Consider the following 14,069-nt stretch of genomic DNA (forward strand, 5'->3'; position numbering starts at 1 on the left):
TCCCTCTCACTAATTTAATAACCTCAAACTGAACCATCCTGCTGTGCAAAACGAGTTAAGAAGACCCCACTGGGGCTGAAAAAAAAAAAAAACATGTTAGCAGAGATTTTTCCCGCTAAAGATGCATCACTACATAAATGTCAAGTTATGCTGCGCTATGCAAATTTCGAGTGTTTCCTTTTCCCACACCGCTATATTTTCTTCTTTTTTTTTTCCCTTTCAAACGCTTATTTTTTCCCGACGGTTTCCGTTCACCCCCCCTCACAGCATACATGCGCGAAAAATGCATGTTGCATATGTGTACGAACCAGCGCAAAAGGACGCATGTGTACGTATGTATGCATGCGTAGAAGCGCAAATGCATACTTACATAAATATCCGCGTGCGTGTACAGTGTACTTGTGCGTGATTATACGCATAAGTTCATTCCCGTCCGTGCCAAGCAGCACGTTTCGCGTTCGATTGGATTGCCACATATGTTTATCAATTTCTGTCCCCTTTTTTTGATGCCCCCTGTTTTTTTGGTTCACGTTGAGATAATTCCTACTTTGCTGTCGACGTGGTTGAAAAAAGAAAAAAGCGTCAAGTGGAAGTGGAAAGGGTTGGAGCATCCTCGTTTTTTCATTCGCCCGTCTTTGCTATGCTATGCTATGCTTTGGTTTGCTTTTTTTTTTTTTTTTTTTTTTAACCGCAGAATGGGCAACTTTAAGGGGCAATTTTAACGGCAATTTTAACGGCCGCTTTAATGGGCAATTTTAACGGGCATTTTTAACGACAATTTTAACGACAATTTTAACGCCCCCTTTAACCCGCACACGGAAGGGCGAACTGACCCCGCTCCCATTCCACTGCGACCGAACGTAAAGGCAGCCGCGCGGAAGAAGCCTTCCCCCACAACGCAAGTATGTACTTCCCAGCACGCGTGCGTAGAGCAACGCCGCCTGACGCGTAGCGCCAAAGTTTCCACAGCGAAGCGGAGTCACAAACAAATCACAACTTCAGAAGTGCTAAAATATAGCAAAAGGAAGAACTCCTCAATTGCAAAACAATGAAAAAGTTCGCAGTTGCCACCGTAACGTGTGCACAATTAAGAAAGAGATAAATATTTATTTGTTCGAGCAGCTGCCAGACGGGCGCACGTACTGCAGACGTGAAGGGGCACCCGCACAAGTAGGTATATTCGCCTAACCACACAAGTGAATGCTCGGGTTGGTTTCCCCCCCCGAAGGTAACCGCATAGGTGTACGGAGGGCGCAACTGCAAAAGAGGCACATTCTACCGAGCACCTCGCACCTCGCACCACCCCCCCAAAATGAGACAAGATGAACCTCACTGAGCACAAGCTGCGCGATTTGTTCTACACGAAGAATTACAAATACTACGCCAAGTATGATAATCACGGGAGTGTCCAAAGGAGGCACACGTCCTTCCAGAACAATGGAAACGTGTGCTACTGCAACGCCTCCCTCCAACTGCTGCTCTCCATCAAACCGCTCTGCATATACCTGCTGAACAAATTTGACCAAATATACGAAAAGACGAAATCGAAATCAAAGTACAAGGGAGACATACTGAAGGCCCTCTTCTACATTGTTGAAGAAACGTACCAAGTAGAAAAGGAGTACTTATGCACAGAAAGGCATATTAACCTTTTAAAAAAAATGAAAAAATATAATAGCACCATAGTGATCAACGCACAAAATGATGCACACGAATTTTTGTTAATGCTACTGAACTATGTAAACGTGGAGTGCAACCGCGATTTTAATTTTCCGCAAAATTTCGAAATCATTCTGGACGATAAAGATAGCAAAGAAAAGGCATCAGAAAAGTACTGGGTAAAATATCTCTACAAGGATAACAGCATAGTGACAGACCTTTTAGGGTTCCAAAATGTCTCTAGCATCACTTGCACCCAGTGTGGACACACAAGACACAGTTTTGAATTTTGCCTAGACTTAGGGTTAGAGTTTCAGAATGAACACATGCAAAGTACCTCCCTGATTGATTTACTAAAGAGTAACATCATGAAGAGTGACGATTTTTGCCACTTATTTTGCCCCATCTGTAAATCCAAACAAAATAGCTGCATTAAAAAAGGCCTCTACAGAATGCCCAACTTGTATATGATTATTTATATCAAACGATTTAAGTGGAGTTACGAGTGCACCAATTATTTCAAAAGTAGAGTGAAAAAAATTGACACTACTGTGTTGCTGCCATGGGATGGGTTAATTGATTTTACATCCTTTGCCTACATGTCCAGCCATGAGTCTTTATCTAACTCGAAGTACCTCATCGAGAGCTTCATTTGTCACAGCGGCAACAGCTACAATGGGCACTACACAGCCGTCGTTAAGCACACCGATGGGTTCTACAAGTGCAATGATGAAAAAATGAAAAAACTCAGTAACCCCTTTAACCCCGAAAATATTAGCGACATTTACCTGCTCCTACTTAGGAGGGTCACCTAGGGGGTTGGAGGCACGCCCAAATGAGAACGCACCTGCAGCTTCGGATAAATGTGCCATACGCTTGCACAAAATAGACGCGAAATTGTTCATAACGCCAGTTATATCATCCCTACAGAGGAAATGCGAAAAATAGGCCCTTCAACTGTAACTGCATTGGCAGCTATTCTACATTTCACATGTCCCTATCAACACAGTGTGGTAGGCCGATTATACCGCTCCTAAAACACATCGTGACGATTCACATGGGAGGAGAAACCCACCCAGTGGGTCTTCAAAAATACCCCGTCCTGCACATCACCCGAAAGGATAAACATAAATTGGATGCTGATCTTGTCCGCTTTTTTCCTCAAATGTGTCTATCTACAATAAGCACGCCAATTACCCAGGGGGATAGCATAAACACCACACATGCGTATTTTAACACCCGGATTATTTCCCATTTTGACAAGTGCTTACTTTAAGACGAATCGGCAGAAGTACCTTTTTTTTTTTTTTTAATTTCCTCTTCATTGTTCATATTTGCATTTGCAATGAAGGAAAAAAAAATCAAAAATTTAAATCACCTCTCCAGAGTAGCCCACTTTTTTTGTGTTTTTTTCCAAGTGCTACAAAAATGTGTGTCCCCTAATTTTGTGCAAACTGGGGTGGTGACGAAAAGGGGGACACACGAAAAGGCGCCCCTCCTGCCAGAAATAGTTAGCAGCGGTGTGTGCCCATATGTTCATTTGTGTGCTCATTCGTTAGCACTTTTATTTGCTCATCCTTTTGCTCGTTTGTGTGCCCGATCGTTTGTTATCACTCCGCTTGTTATCGCCCCGTTTGTTTTCTCCCCTCCCGCCTTCCACCAACTTTCTTCAATTTTGCAAAAAAGGACAATTCAAACGTGCGCGCGGGAGCAAAATGGAGCATTCGCAAAAACGCGCAGTGTTAAAAACACTATGCACCGACCGGAATTTTTTTTCTTTTTTCATTTAAAAAATGCACATATAACCCGCCTAAATGGAAGGCAAAAATAAGAACAGTTTAATGTGTCCAACTTCCGTTCCACTAAAAAGGGATAGTTAACAATATTGCAAAATTGGGGGGATCCTTTTCACGAGGATTTGCTGCAACGCCCCCGCGGATGTGCACGTCCGAAGTGAGGAAAACGAAAAAGTGGAAAAAAAATAAACAAACTAACCGGGGTGAGGCTCCAACACACCGTGAACTACAGCGGCAACCAAGTTGTCTAGACCTTCTGCTATTCACCCACCACTTGCTCCATTTCTGCAAAACCGCTTTACGCGTTAATGAGGCGCAGCACCAGGTAGATCACCCACACTGGGCGCGATTCGCCCACTCCCTCAGCAGCTAAACTTGCGCCCAGGCATATCTCTCCCCTTCAAGTCACACGCTTTTCGCGCACAGATGAATGCGCCACGGAAAAGCGTACAAAAAAGGAAAAAGAGAAAATATCTACATGACTATATAATCCAAACTTTGAAATTTTCTCCAAATGTGAAAAGAAGAAAGAAAAAAAAAAATTAGCACACTCAACAGTAGTACCAGTGAAGCACTCACCACAAATAAAACACATCTACCAAAGTTTTCTTAAAAAACACATGAACGCACATCTTTTAATCCAAAGTTATGCCGTCCCGTCGCGACCCCTCCATGTGCACACTCCAATTGATTACCTCCCCTGTGCTTATTCGAAAAAACTAACCATTCGCATTTTATTTCTCCATCTAGTATAGTTGGCCAAGCAAGGACAACATGATTAAACTTTCCACCTCGCATAAACACACTGGAGGTCTAAAACGTTTTTTTTTATTAATAACGTTAGGGATTTACAAAATTGGTAAAAACGCCCATTTGTGCGGTCTCTACATTTTAATACACATTTGTGTATTTATAAGTCTATCGATTTTTCTTTTTTTTTTTTTTTTTTTTTTTTCATCCTACAAGTGGAATGAATTAACTTTTTTGGAGACTTTCACTTTTTTTCTAATCTCCTAAAAGTGTGTGTGTTTTCCCAATTTTCGTAAATAACATTTTATCAAAAAAATTAAAGCAAAATTAAAGTAAAATTAACATAAAATTAACATACAATTGAAGCAAAATAAAAATGCGAAAGATGGAACTTTCGATATCCCCCCACACCCTCTACACATTCGAATAACACTCCCTGACCAGACTACCTTTCGAATGACGCCCTGCTTCTCCCCCTCTTCACTGCACTGTAGAAGCACAAATCGAATCCCCACCCCTCCCCCATGCGATGCTGTAATTTTTCCCATTTCGCGTTGGCCCCAATTGAAGATCCCCATCCCGCCTTTACACCTTCGTGCACATATTACTAAACACATTTTGTACTCTCGGGATGCATACCGCTGCTCATCAGAGAAGCACCTCCCAATTTTTGAAAAAGAAAAACATCTCAACATCCAAAAAGGGATGATCTGTTTATGTAAATATATCCACACATGTGCAACGCATACATGTTAGGAACCGAGCCTACATGTATAACTCTCCCCCGAAGTGCATCAATTTCTCCAACGAGAGTCCCAATCCCAGTGGTGGTAGGGATAGCGGCGTAGAGAAGAATGAAATAATTGCCATGGTGGTACCCGTAAGATTCGCCCTCCCTACAAAATAAACATCACAAGATGAAAAAGAGGAAGTGCCACTTTCGACAGCAAAGTGAAGGAACAGACAAACGGAAAAAAAAATTGAAGAACAGAAATAAAGTGCTACTCAACCGCAGAGGCGACACCCACTGTGAAGATGGAAGCAGCAGGGGGGTGAATCAAACCAAGGGACACGGTCAAAATGATCAAAATTTCGCATGCGTTGAGAAAAGCAAAACCTGTAGGGAGGTGTCACAACAAGGAAGCGAATTGCTAGTCAACCCAAACAGGTACAACGAAACGGATGCACACATGTGCGAAGACTCAACACACAACAGTAGCGACTCCTCTGAAACTCCCAAATTTTTAGAATCCAACGGATCGGAGGCATATCAAAGCACAAGCGAGTTTGACGCACAGAGCACTACATCCAATGATACCCTTAGCGATCTAAGTGCTCACACAGACGAGGGTTGCAACCAGGATGACAGGTTAATTCAAATTTTTGAGCGCATCGATTATGCAGGGAGTGCCTGTTCAGGGGAAAACGGCGACTTGCGAAGAAACGGGGACGTCTTGGAAACGTTCGACGTGTATGATGTGTTTGAAAATGAGGGGGGCGCACCTAACCACGCCGCTAACAACGCAGCTAACCAAACCGCTAACCGCGCCGATAACCACCCCGCCAAAGAAACGCACGAGGCAGAAAAACTAATCGCGCAGAACGTCCTGTCGAAAAAAATGCTCATCATACTCCCCTTCTTCAAGAAGCGCATCTTCATAGAAGCCATATGGGACTACTTCCAGACAAACAAAGTGAAGGACGAAACGGACGGGGATAACTTAAAGGTCCAGTGCTTCCACACCTTCCGCAAAATCCGCGAATGTGCAACTCGTTGTAGTGATGGTCCCACCGATGGGAACTTCCCAAATGATGAACTACTCAGCACGTACTTCTTTAACAAACTAAATAAGAACCAATATGATATGAAAATAAAAATGGATTACTACGAGGTGGAATTTTTTTTCATTTTCTTCTTAACATACTTTCGCTTTTCCCTATACCTAACGGGATACATAAATTCGTCCTTTCTGTACCATTCGAACGAAGTGCACTTCATCATCTTTGTCCTCAACAGATATCACTACTTCGTGGACCATATGTACGTTAATGATAATTCTTTGCCTTTTACTCCGAATGAGGTGCAAGACATTATGTGCACCTACAAGAAGTGCATTATCTCTCTTTTAGATTATCTCGACACCTTTTACCCGTTTTTGCTCCTCATAAGTGACGTTATACAAGAGGTGCACGCCAAATTTAAGAAAATTTCACACAAGTTGAAGGAACTTGAGCGGGTTCTGGCCAAAGCGGACCCCACTGAAAGAAACTCTGCGAAGGATAGCATCGAGCCTGGCATTATGACTCCACACACTATCAAAAAGTTCAATGCGGTTAAAAAAATTAACAAAATAAAGAGGAAGTTCTTCAAAAGGAATGGTGACACCTTTGCCATGCTGATTAGGGCGCGCCTGGGCAGTTATTGGGTGGACAGGGGGGAACGCCGCATGAGTGGAGCAACCCCAAGTGAGCCGCTTCCAGGCGACGCCAATTTGAGTGACAACACCCTGCGTGCCACCACCCTAGGTGAACCTCTTCCAGACGACGCCAGTATGAATGACCACTTCCTACATGGTGCCACCCCAGGTGACCCCCCCCTTCCAGACGACGCCAATTTGAGTGACCACTCCCTACATGGGGACAATCTCGACGAGCAACTCGCCCAACTGATCCGCAACACCAGGTGCAACATGCTGGTAAAGCACACCATCTTCCGCACAGTGGCGAAGCTGAACCAAATTATGAGCTCCCTCGAAATGGCCAACCCCCTCGCAGACGCGAACCAAACATGCGCACAGCACATCATGTCGATGCCGACGCTACTCACTTTCAAAGCCTTAAAAGAAATGAGAAAAAAAGACAAGTGGCACCAACTCCTAAAGCATAATTATTTCTATATAGAAAAAAGTTACTACTACTTCAAAGAATTGCATGAAAAAAAAATCATCTACTACCAAATACAAAACCTGTTCCGCTCCATCCTAAATTTCAAAATCAATGTCGTGTATAATCCTTTCATACAGTATTTGTCCATTGGAGATATGAAGAACAAAAGTATGCACACTATCTATGACTACATATACTACATAAAAGACATGCGCCAGAAAAATTACTTGGTAACTCTCTTCGTGTTCAATCGGCTCATTTATAAGCTCCAATTTGACGTCACCACGTATGGGCTCCTCTTCTCCATATACAACTCCTTGAAATTTTTATTTTTCGAAAAATCTTCCATCCATTTAATAAAAAAAAATCGAACGATGAAAAATAAATTTATGTATCTCTTCAACGAGATGATAAGTACGTGCGATTTTAAAACGTATGAACATATCCCAAGTCCCTCCAAAAATATTATAAAGGACACATTTTTTATTCAAGAGGATTCACTTGTGAGGAGTGTACTGTCAGCTGCCATGAGGGAAGCGACCCGGTTGAGACTCACCGGACATATAGTCACTAATGCTTCGCTCTTTTTTCACTATAAGAGGTTGCTAAATTGCCAGGTCCGCAGAGGGATCCTAAACAGCAATGCTATTCACGTGGTTGAACGGAATTATGTAATCCGCCAAATTGAGGACAACTTGGAGGAGATGAAAAATAAACTGTAGCTCCATAAGGTTGCCATGCAACTTCGGGTTGTCCTGCCACTCGATGGTTACTGTTCAAAGGGCACTTGAAGAAAGGACGTCTAAGGGGAATCTACCCAGTGAGGTTGCAAGCAATTTTCCTTCCCCCTTTTTTTTTACAGTTCAGATAAGCCTACTTGTTTTTTTTTTTTTTTTTTCCCATCTTGACAAGCACGTCAAACTGGGGCGAACTCCCCTTTTCTGGATCTGTCCCTACGGAGTGGCGTACCAAATGAGGAAAGCAACCGATTTATTAGAAAAAAAAAGCCCTTTGGTTCATCATAGCAACGGTGTATAGCATGGCGGGGCTTGGAAAGCTATAAAGATGCCCATCAAATGAAGGGATACCACCATGAGGAAGCTGCCCTAAGATAGAGACACTCCCTTCTTAATCATTTTAGTGAACGCTGCTAAGAGAGCCTCTCAACTTGGGAGAATAAGTAGCACCTGCGTCTTCAAAAAGGAAAGATCACTTCGCATTTAGTCGTCTCGTGAGATCACCATGTGTGAATGGTCAACCGGTGTGGGGGGCCCTTTCCCTGTCAAGCACTCCCACATTATGACGCCCTGCAGGAGGTATAACTTTGGCCACCACTCCCCAAAATAATATACATGTGTGAAGATGCGCACATGTGCTGTCCCCTGCAGGGCCACGTGGGCGAAACAAACTCCCCCATTTTTGAAACCTCCAACATGTATCGAATTGTCACAAAACAGGTGGCAGAACTGCCTCAAAGTACCCAACGAGATGTCCTTCTCGTGAAAGATCACCCCCAATGAGTTTAGAGAAATAAAGGGGCATATATTTTTCACATTAAAGTGGTAGCTGCGTTAATAGGGACAGTTTTCACGTTTTCATTTCTACTTTGCTCTGCACGCTGGCAAATGCCCCCTCGTCTGAGTTAAAACGGCGGGGAAGGAGACTTCCGGGCTCCCTTTCCTTCCCGCTTCGGCGTTGCCTCACCTGGTGCACATGTGCATATCCCCTCACAGTTGACGTGGCAAAGATTGTCTCAGACAATTCCCCTTTGATGTAACTTCTTTTACCGCCTCGACTGCGTGTGTGTAGCTTTCAAATGAACCCTTTTCACTTCCGCGACGCCTTAACAGCTCAGCGAAGACGCAAAAAAAAAGAAAAAAATTAAAAACGCACTCCCCATTTCGCACGTAAAAAAAGGGAAGCTCTACATGTCTAAGTTTTACTCCATTTTCGAAAATGTTATGAAAAAAATGTGGCCCTCTCCCCCCAGGTGTAAATTTTTTTTATTTATTTATTTTTTTGTTACACTGAACGTACACATTTGACGTTGATATTACAACAGATTGCTCCGTTTACGTCTGCCCGGGGAACACACATCACGCAAGTTGAGATGCGTAACTGTATGATCGGTGCGTACGTTTTATTTCCCCTTATGAGCTGCTAAGCATGTTTGCATTTGCTTCGCACTCATAAGGCGTTTTCACGGGGGGAGTAGGCCAACGCGTATGGGCGCGCATGAGCAGTTGCCATGGTGGCTCCTCTACGGAGCAGATTCCTAGCCGCCCCAAACGCGAAGCACCACTATTTGACATGCGAACCAGAGGATGCAAATGTTAGACGGGAAAAAAAAAAAAAAATACCCCTCAATTTTTGTACTTAAAAATTACGAAAAAAAAAAAAAAAAAAAAAAAAAAAAAACAGAAAAATTCCAAAACAGAAGAAATGAATGCCCATTATTATTTTCCTAACTTTCCTATTTTTTTTCTCTACATTTGCAGGTAACGCTCCCCTGTACTGAAAGCTCTCATCGCAGTGGTTTTTCTCCTTCCTCATCACTTGGCACTACTTCATCTTCTTAACCTTGGACATCTCCGCCTTCTTTATAATCCTTTTGCTGCGCTTAATCGGCTGGTTCCTCTTACTGTTGCAATTCCGCAAGCACCTCTTCGTGTGGCTTGCGTTTCTTAGTTCGTACTCATCGTGGCTACATCTTCTCTTTCGGTACTTGGGGAACGGTTCGCTGATTTCCTGAGTGACCCTCTCTTCACTAACCTCATTCGTCGAGTGGCTGCTCTTGAATTCGTTTATAAAATTGTACATGCGGTCGAATCTTTCTATCAGCTTAAAGTAGGTAGCTTTATCGCTTTTTTTTATTTTGCTCAAAAATATGTCATTCCCGTTTTCCATAAAGTCTGTATATATATTGTTGCTTGGGATGAAAACATTATTTTTTAAAAAGGTGTAGACGTTTTCTATTATGTTTGCATTTTTTTCCTTTTCCTCTTCTTCTTCATCCACTCCTTTGGTGTAGTACCCTTCGTACGAATCGATTTCTTTGTTCAGCATCTCCTTGATGTCTTGCAGCAGGGGGGATTCTCCGCTCCGGTGGCAGTTTACGCAGTTGGGGCAGTTCGCATAATTGCCGCTAACCAAGACGCCGCTACTCAGGGTACCCCCACACTGGACGCAATTCTCCCCAGACTCGTAGACCGAACTGGCGGACGTGATAGCGCTCTCCACATGAGCAACCCTCTCCTCTAACGCCATCTCCGCCGCACGATTGTACATAACTCCAGTGGTGTACCCCGTCGACGTGGACGTTCCACTCCCTGCCGCCGTCGTAGTCGCATCCGTGTTGTTGCTAATCATGTTATTAAAATTGCTACTGTTAATGTTTGAATCTTTTATTTCGCAAAAAATGTCGCCAGTTTCGCTTTCTTTGCTTTTACTTAGTAACTCGTTTAGCTCACCATGGGATGTGTCATGCATTTCGGGCTTCCCCCAGTTGGCCATGCTCTCAGGGTCTCCGTCGATTCCCCTTCTCGTGTGTCCCTCCTGCATGTGGTCAAAACTATCGGCGGGCCGCATTTGGTAGGGACCGTACGAGGGGCCGTTCTGGAAGTTGTCCACGCCGTGGTACAGCACGCCCAGATCACCGCTATGAGAAGCGCCATGAAAACCGCCACCCTCGCCGTTATGAGGAACAGCATAAAAACCGCCACCCTCACCTTTATGTGAAACACCATAAAAACCGCCACCCTCACCGCCAATCTCGCCGCCACACAAAGCAGAGTGCAAAGGCCAGGGGGTTCGGCCCCTCTTCCTCGAGTCGGTGAAACGCCCCTCCACCTTATCCTTCAGCATTTCGAAAATTATTTTCTCATTTCTCTCCTTCACATGTTCGTCATTTTTTATGTCCGCAAGAACACGGCCATATTTTATTTCATACGACTTGCTAATGTTCAGCAGCAAATTAAAAATATTCTCCTTCAGCAAATGCTTCTTATAAAGAAAGTTGTGGATGATGAGGTCTATATTAGAATTATGTATGTTCATTTCGTTGTTGTTAATTTTGGTGAAAATATGATTGAAAAAATTGACCGTCAAGTTATCGTAGATGTTAATAAAATTGAGGACGCTGCTTTCCAGGTTGGAGTTGTTCCTCAGGCACTCCTGGTTCGTGTCCATGTCTATTTTGATTTCGCTCGGGGGGGCGCCAAATCCGTTCGCGCCGTCGCCGCCTACACCCATGCCGCTCACACCGCTTAAACCGCTCACACCGCTTAAACCGCTTACACCGCCTAAACCGCTTACACCCCCTTCGGCACCGCTCTTTTCACTGGTGCCACCCCCATTCCCATATATCACTATCGGCACCTGGTTCAGCTTCACATACCCATTGTAGTAATCATTCTCCGTCAAGTTCATCTCATTCCGCTCATCGAACTTTTGCAAAATACCCTCATACTTGAACAATATGCTGATGTTGTTGCAATAAATTATGTTAAAATAGTGATTAATAAATTTTATATAGGAGTTCTTGTTGCAGCAGACGCGCATGAAAAAATTTAGGTTGTTAATCAGTTTGCTCTTCTTGATGTTCAGGTAGTCGCTCGGGGTGCGTTCCCTCTTCTCTGCTCAGGGGGGGAAGCAATAAAATGAGTGCGCCTAGCAGTCGGCACATGTACATACATACATGTATATACTTATATATGCATATACCCATATGAGCATACGTACACACAACTCACTTGCTGCCTTTTCACCGCGCAACCGCTCCGCTCTCACAAACGGCGCGCTCCTTTGGGTACCTTTCACTGGGGGGTTGGCACTGCCATGGTTCGCTTTCTCCTTCTTGTAGTAGACGTCGGGGTTCACGTAGCTTATGCTGTCCAATCCGCTGGCGAACTCTCCTCCGTCCTGTTTGCCAATCAGCTCTGCCGCTCCTTCTCCGGGGCACTCAGCGATGTTTTCCGAGATGTTGTGTGCAATGCTCTCCGGGATGCCCTCAGCAACGCCCTCCGCGATACGCTCTGCGATGCCTTCTCCGCTCATCATTCCGGAGACCTCCTGGGTGACCTCTCCGCTGGCCTCCCCACTGCTATGTCTGCTCATATTTACGCGCCCACTGTCACTCCCATTTGTGCTTCCGACCCCACCTGCATGCACTACGCTCCCCATGCTGTTCCGATAGTCACCCCCCGCATCGTCCACATCACTCGTTTGTATGCTGCCAAAGTTAAATAATTTGTTTTTCAGCTTATTCATGTAATTCACGCCCAAGGAATCTCCTGCGGCGAAGTCGTAGCACCCCGAACCATTCAGCATGAACTCGGGGAAGTGATTTTTTGCCTCCTCCCGTTGAGCAAACATGGTAAAAGGCGAGGCACGTGTGTATGTGTATGTATACGTGTGGGAAGCAGGTTCAATATTACAATGGGTTACCGGTTCAACGGTGCAAATGTCGCAGTTGCACAGTCTCCCAAATGTGTGAAGTACGTACGATAGGGTGCTCAACGGGGGGGGCGGCACGCAGGCAAACAACTCAAAGGGGAAAAGAGTCGAACTCGTGAAAGGTGAAAAAAAGGACGCTGTTCATGTAGCACCAACGGGGGAAATCAAACGGGGGTGAAAGTAAAAGGTAGTAAAAAATGCAGTCAGAAAGGTAGTAAAAAGTGAAGTCAGCGGTGAGAGAGGAGACAGTGTTGACAGGGAAGTTAATGATGAAGTGATGACAGTAAAGACAGCCACCACTGCTCGACTGCAAATGGCGACTCTCAAATGCAAACGTAAAACGAGCGGAGGTGTTCAGTTACCCCTTGCACCCGTGCAACATCAAAGGAGGGAATAAAAAAAAAAAAAAAAAATCATCTGTCTTTCGACGAAAGAAATAAACGAGAAGAGTATCACTCGGCACCCCCTTCAAATGGGAGGCATAAACGAAAGATGCAATATGAAGTAATCTCACAACTTGACAGATATTCTTGCGCTTCCCCTTTGGGGTTCACGGCTTAAAATTTTGCAGGACCGTTTGGAAGAGTCAACACAAGCGGTCAATTAAACATGCAGCCATCACACAAGTGCCAAAAAAAAAGAAAAAACATAAACGCCAGTTCTATAGACACATAAAAAAAGCAAATGCGTCCAGGATTAATGAGTGCATGTAACGGGGGTGGGGGATACACCACTCAGCACGACTTATGTAGAGGACCACAACGTGGCAACATCGCACAGTTGCAGTCGTAGTTGGGGTAGCAAGCAGAGTGTACCCACCTACAGATGAGCATATTCATGCAAACACAAATGGGGCGTTACTTAAGTATACACAATTTTTTTTTTTTTTTTTTTTTTTTTCTTATTGACAATTCCCATGTGCGTATATACACGCACAAATGTGTGAGGACAAAAAAAGGAGCAAATTCTGCGCGAAAAAAAATGTAAACGAAGGACAGATAAAAAAAAGCCAAGTGTGAGACAAAATCGTGTGCAATTAGCGACAAAAAGGTTACTTAGTTGTTACCAAACAGTGGTAAACAAGAGGACAGATAAACAACAATGCAGTAAAAATTGGGACGCTTTGAAAAATGTAAAAATGTCAAAAAAAAGGGAGCCAGAGGGGGGAAGCAGATCATAGGAATCGACTCAGAGGGTATACAAGTCAGGGGGAACGAACGTGAGAGAGACAAACGACCAAACATAAGTTCTCCCGAACTATCGACAAAAAATTCATGTCTAATGGTATTTGCTCTCCAGTAAATGGACCCTCTCCCGCTTATTTATTCTCTTATGCCACGTTAACAAAAAAAAAAAGAAAAAAAAAAAAAAATGAACACACATGGTACACATAAACATGTCCGTACGTGTTTATATGTTCACGTAAGCACATCCACATGCATGTTGACAGATATCTGCATACTCATTTTTATAAAACGAGTGGGGCAGTTACTACATGTTAGGAGGTATGCTGGGGGAGGGACG

General features: G+C 43.9%; 3 protein-coding genes across 3 annotated transcripts, besides 6 other annotated features; 2 read left to right on the top strand and 1 right to left on the bottom strand.

The window, feature by feature from the left end:
* Positions 1-556: 556 nt before the first annotated feature.
* Positions 557-2,474, top strand: PVX_001075 (ubiquitin-specific protease, putative; the record flags this gene model as incomplete). The annotated part of the gene is made up of 2 exons (XM_024731142.1): positions 557-902; positions 1,229-2,474. The coding sequence occupies exon 2, from the start codon at positions 1,323-1,325 to the stop codon at positions 2,472-2,474; it is 1,152 nt and encodes a 383-aa protein (XP_024587008.1). The 5' UTR covers positions 557-902; positions 1,229-1,322.
* Positions 633-654: a microsatellite.
* A 1,874-nt stretch (positions 2,475-4,348) lies between the features above and the next one.
* Positions 4,349-4,378: a microsatellite.
* A 119-nt stretch (positions 4,379-4,497) lies between these two features.
* Positions 4,498-7,813, top strand: PVX_001070 (hypothetical protein; the record flags this gene model as incomplete). Its single annotated transcript, XM_024731143.1, has 1 exon — positions 4,498-7,813. The coding sequence occupies exon 1, from the start codon at positions 5,123-5,125 to the stop codon at positions 7,811-7,813; it is 2,691 nt and encodes an 896-aa protein (XP_024587007.1). The 5' UTR covers positions 4,498-5,122.
* Positions 7,814-9,447: 1,634 nt separating this feature from the next.
* Positions 9,448-9,485: a microsatellite.
* A 168-nt stretch (positions 9,486-9,653) lies between these two features.
* On the bottom strand, positions 9,654-12,419 carry PVX_001065 (hypothetical protein, conserved; the record flags this gene model as incomplete). The annotated part of the gene is made up of 4 exons (XM_024731144.1): positions 9,654-10,819; positions 10,874-11,281; positions 11,408-11,725; positions 11,903-12,419. 4 exons carry the CDS (start codon positions 12,417-12,419, stop codon positions 9,654-9,656), a joined length of 2,409 nt encoding a protein of 802 aa, XP_024587006.1.
* Positions 11,739-11,804: a microsatellite.
* A 969-nt stretch (positions 12,420-13,388) lies between the features above and the next one.
* Positions 13,389-13,416: a microsatellite.
* Positions 13,417-13,858: 442 nt separating this feature from the next.
* Positions 13,859-13,885: a microsatellite.
* Positions 13,886-14,069: the final 184 nt, after the last annotated feature.

Source organism: Plasmodium vivax, chromosome 3 (genome assembly GCF_000002415.2).
Source record: "Plasmodium vivax chromosome 3, whole genome shotgun sequence".
In the NCBI taxonomy this organism is placed as follows: domain Eukaryota; phylum Apicomplexa; class Aconoidasida; order Haemosporida; family Plasmodiidae; genus Plasmodium; species Plasmodium vivax.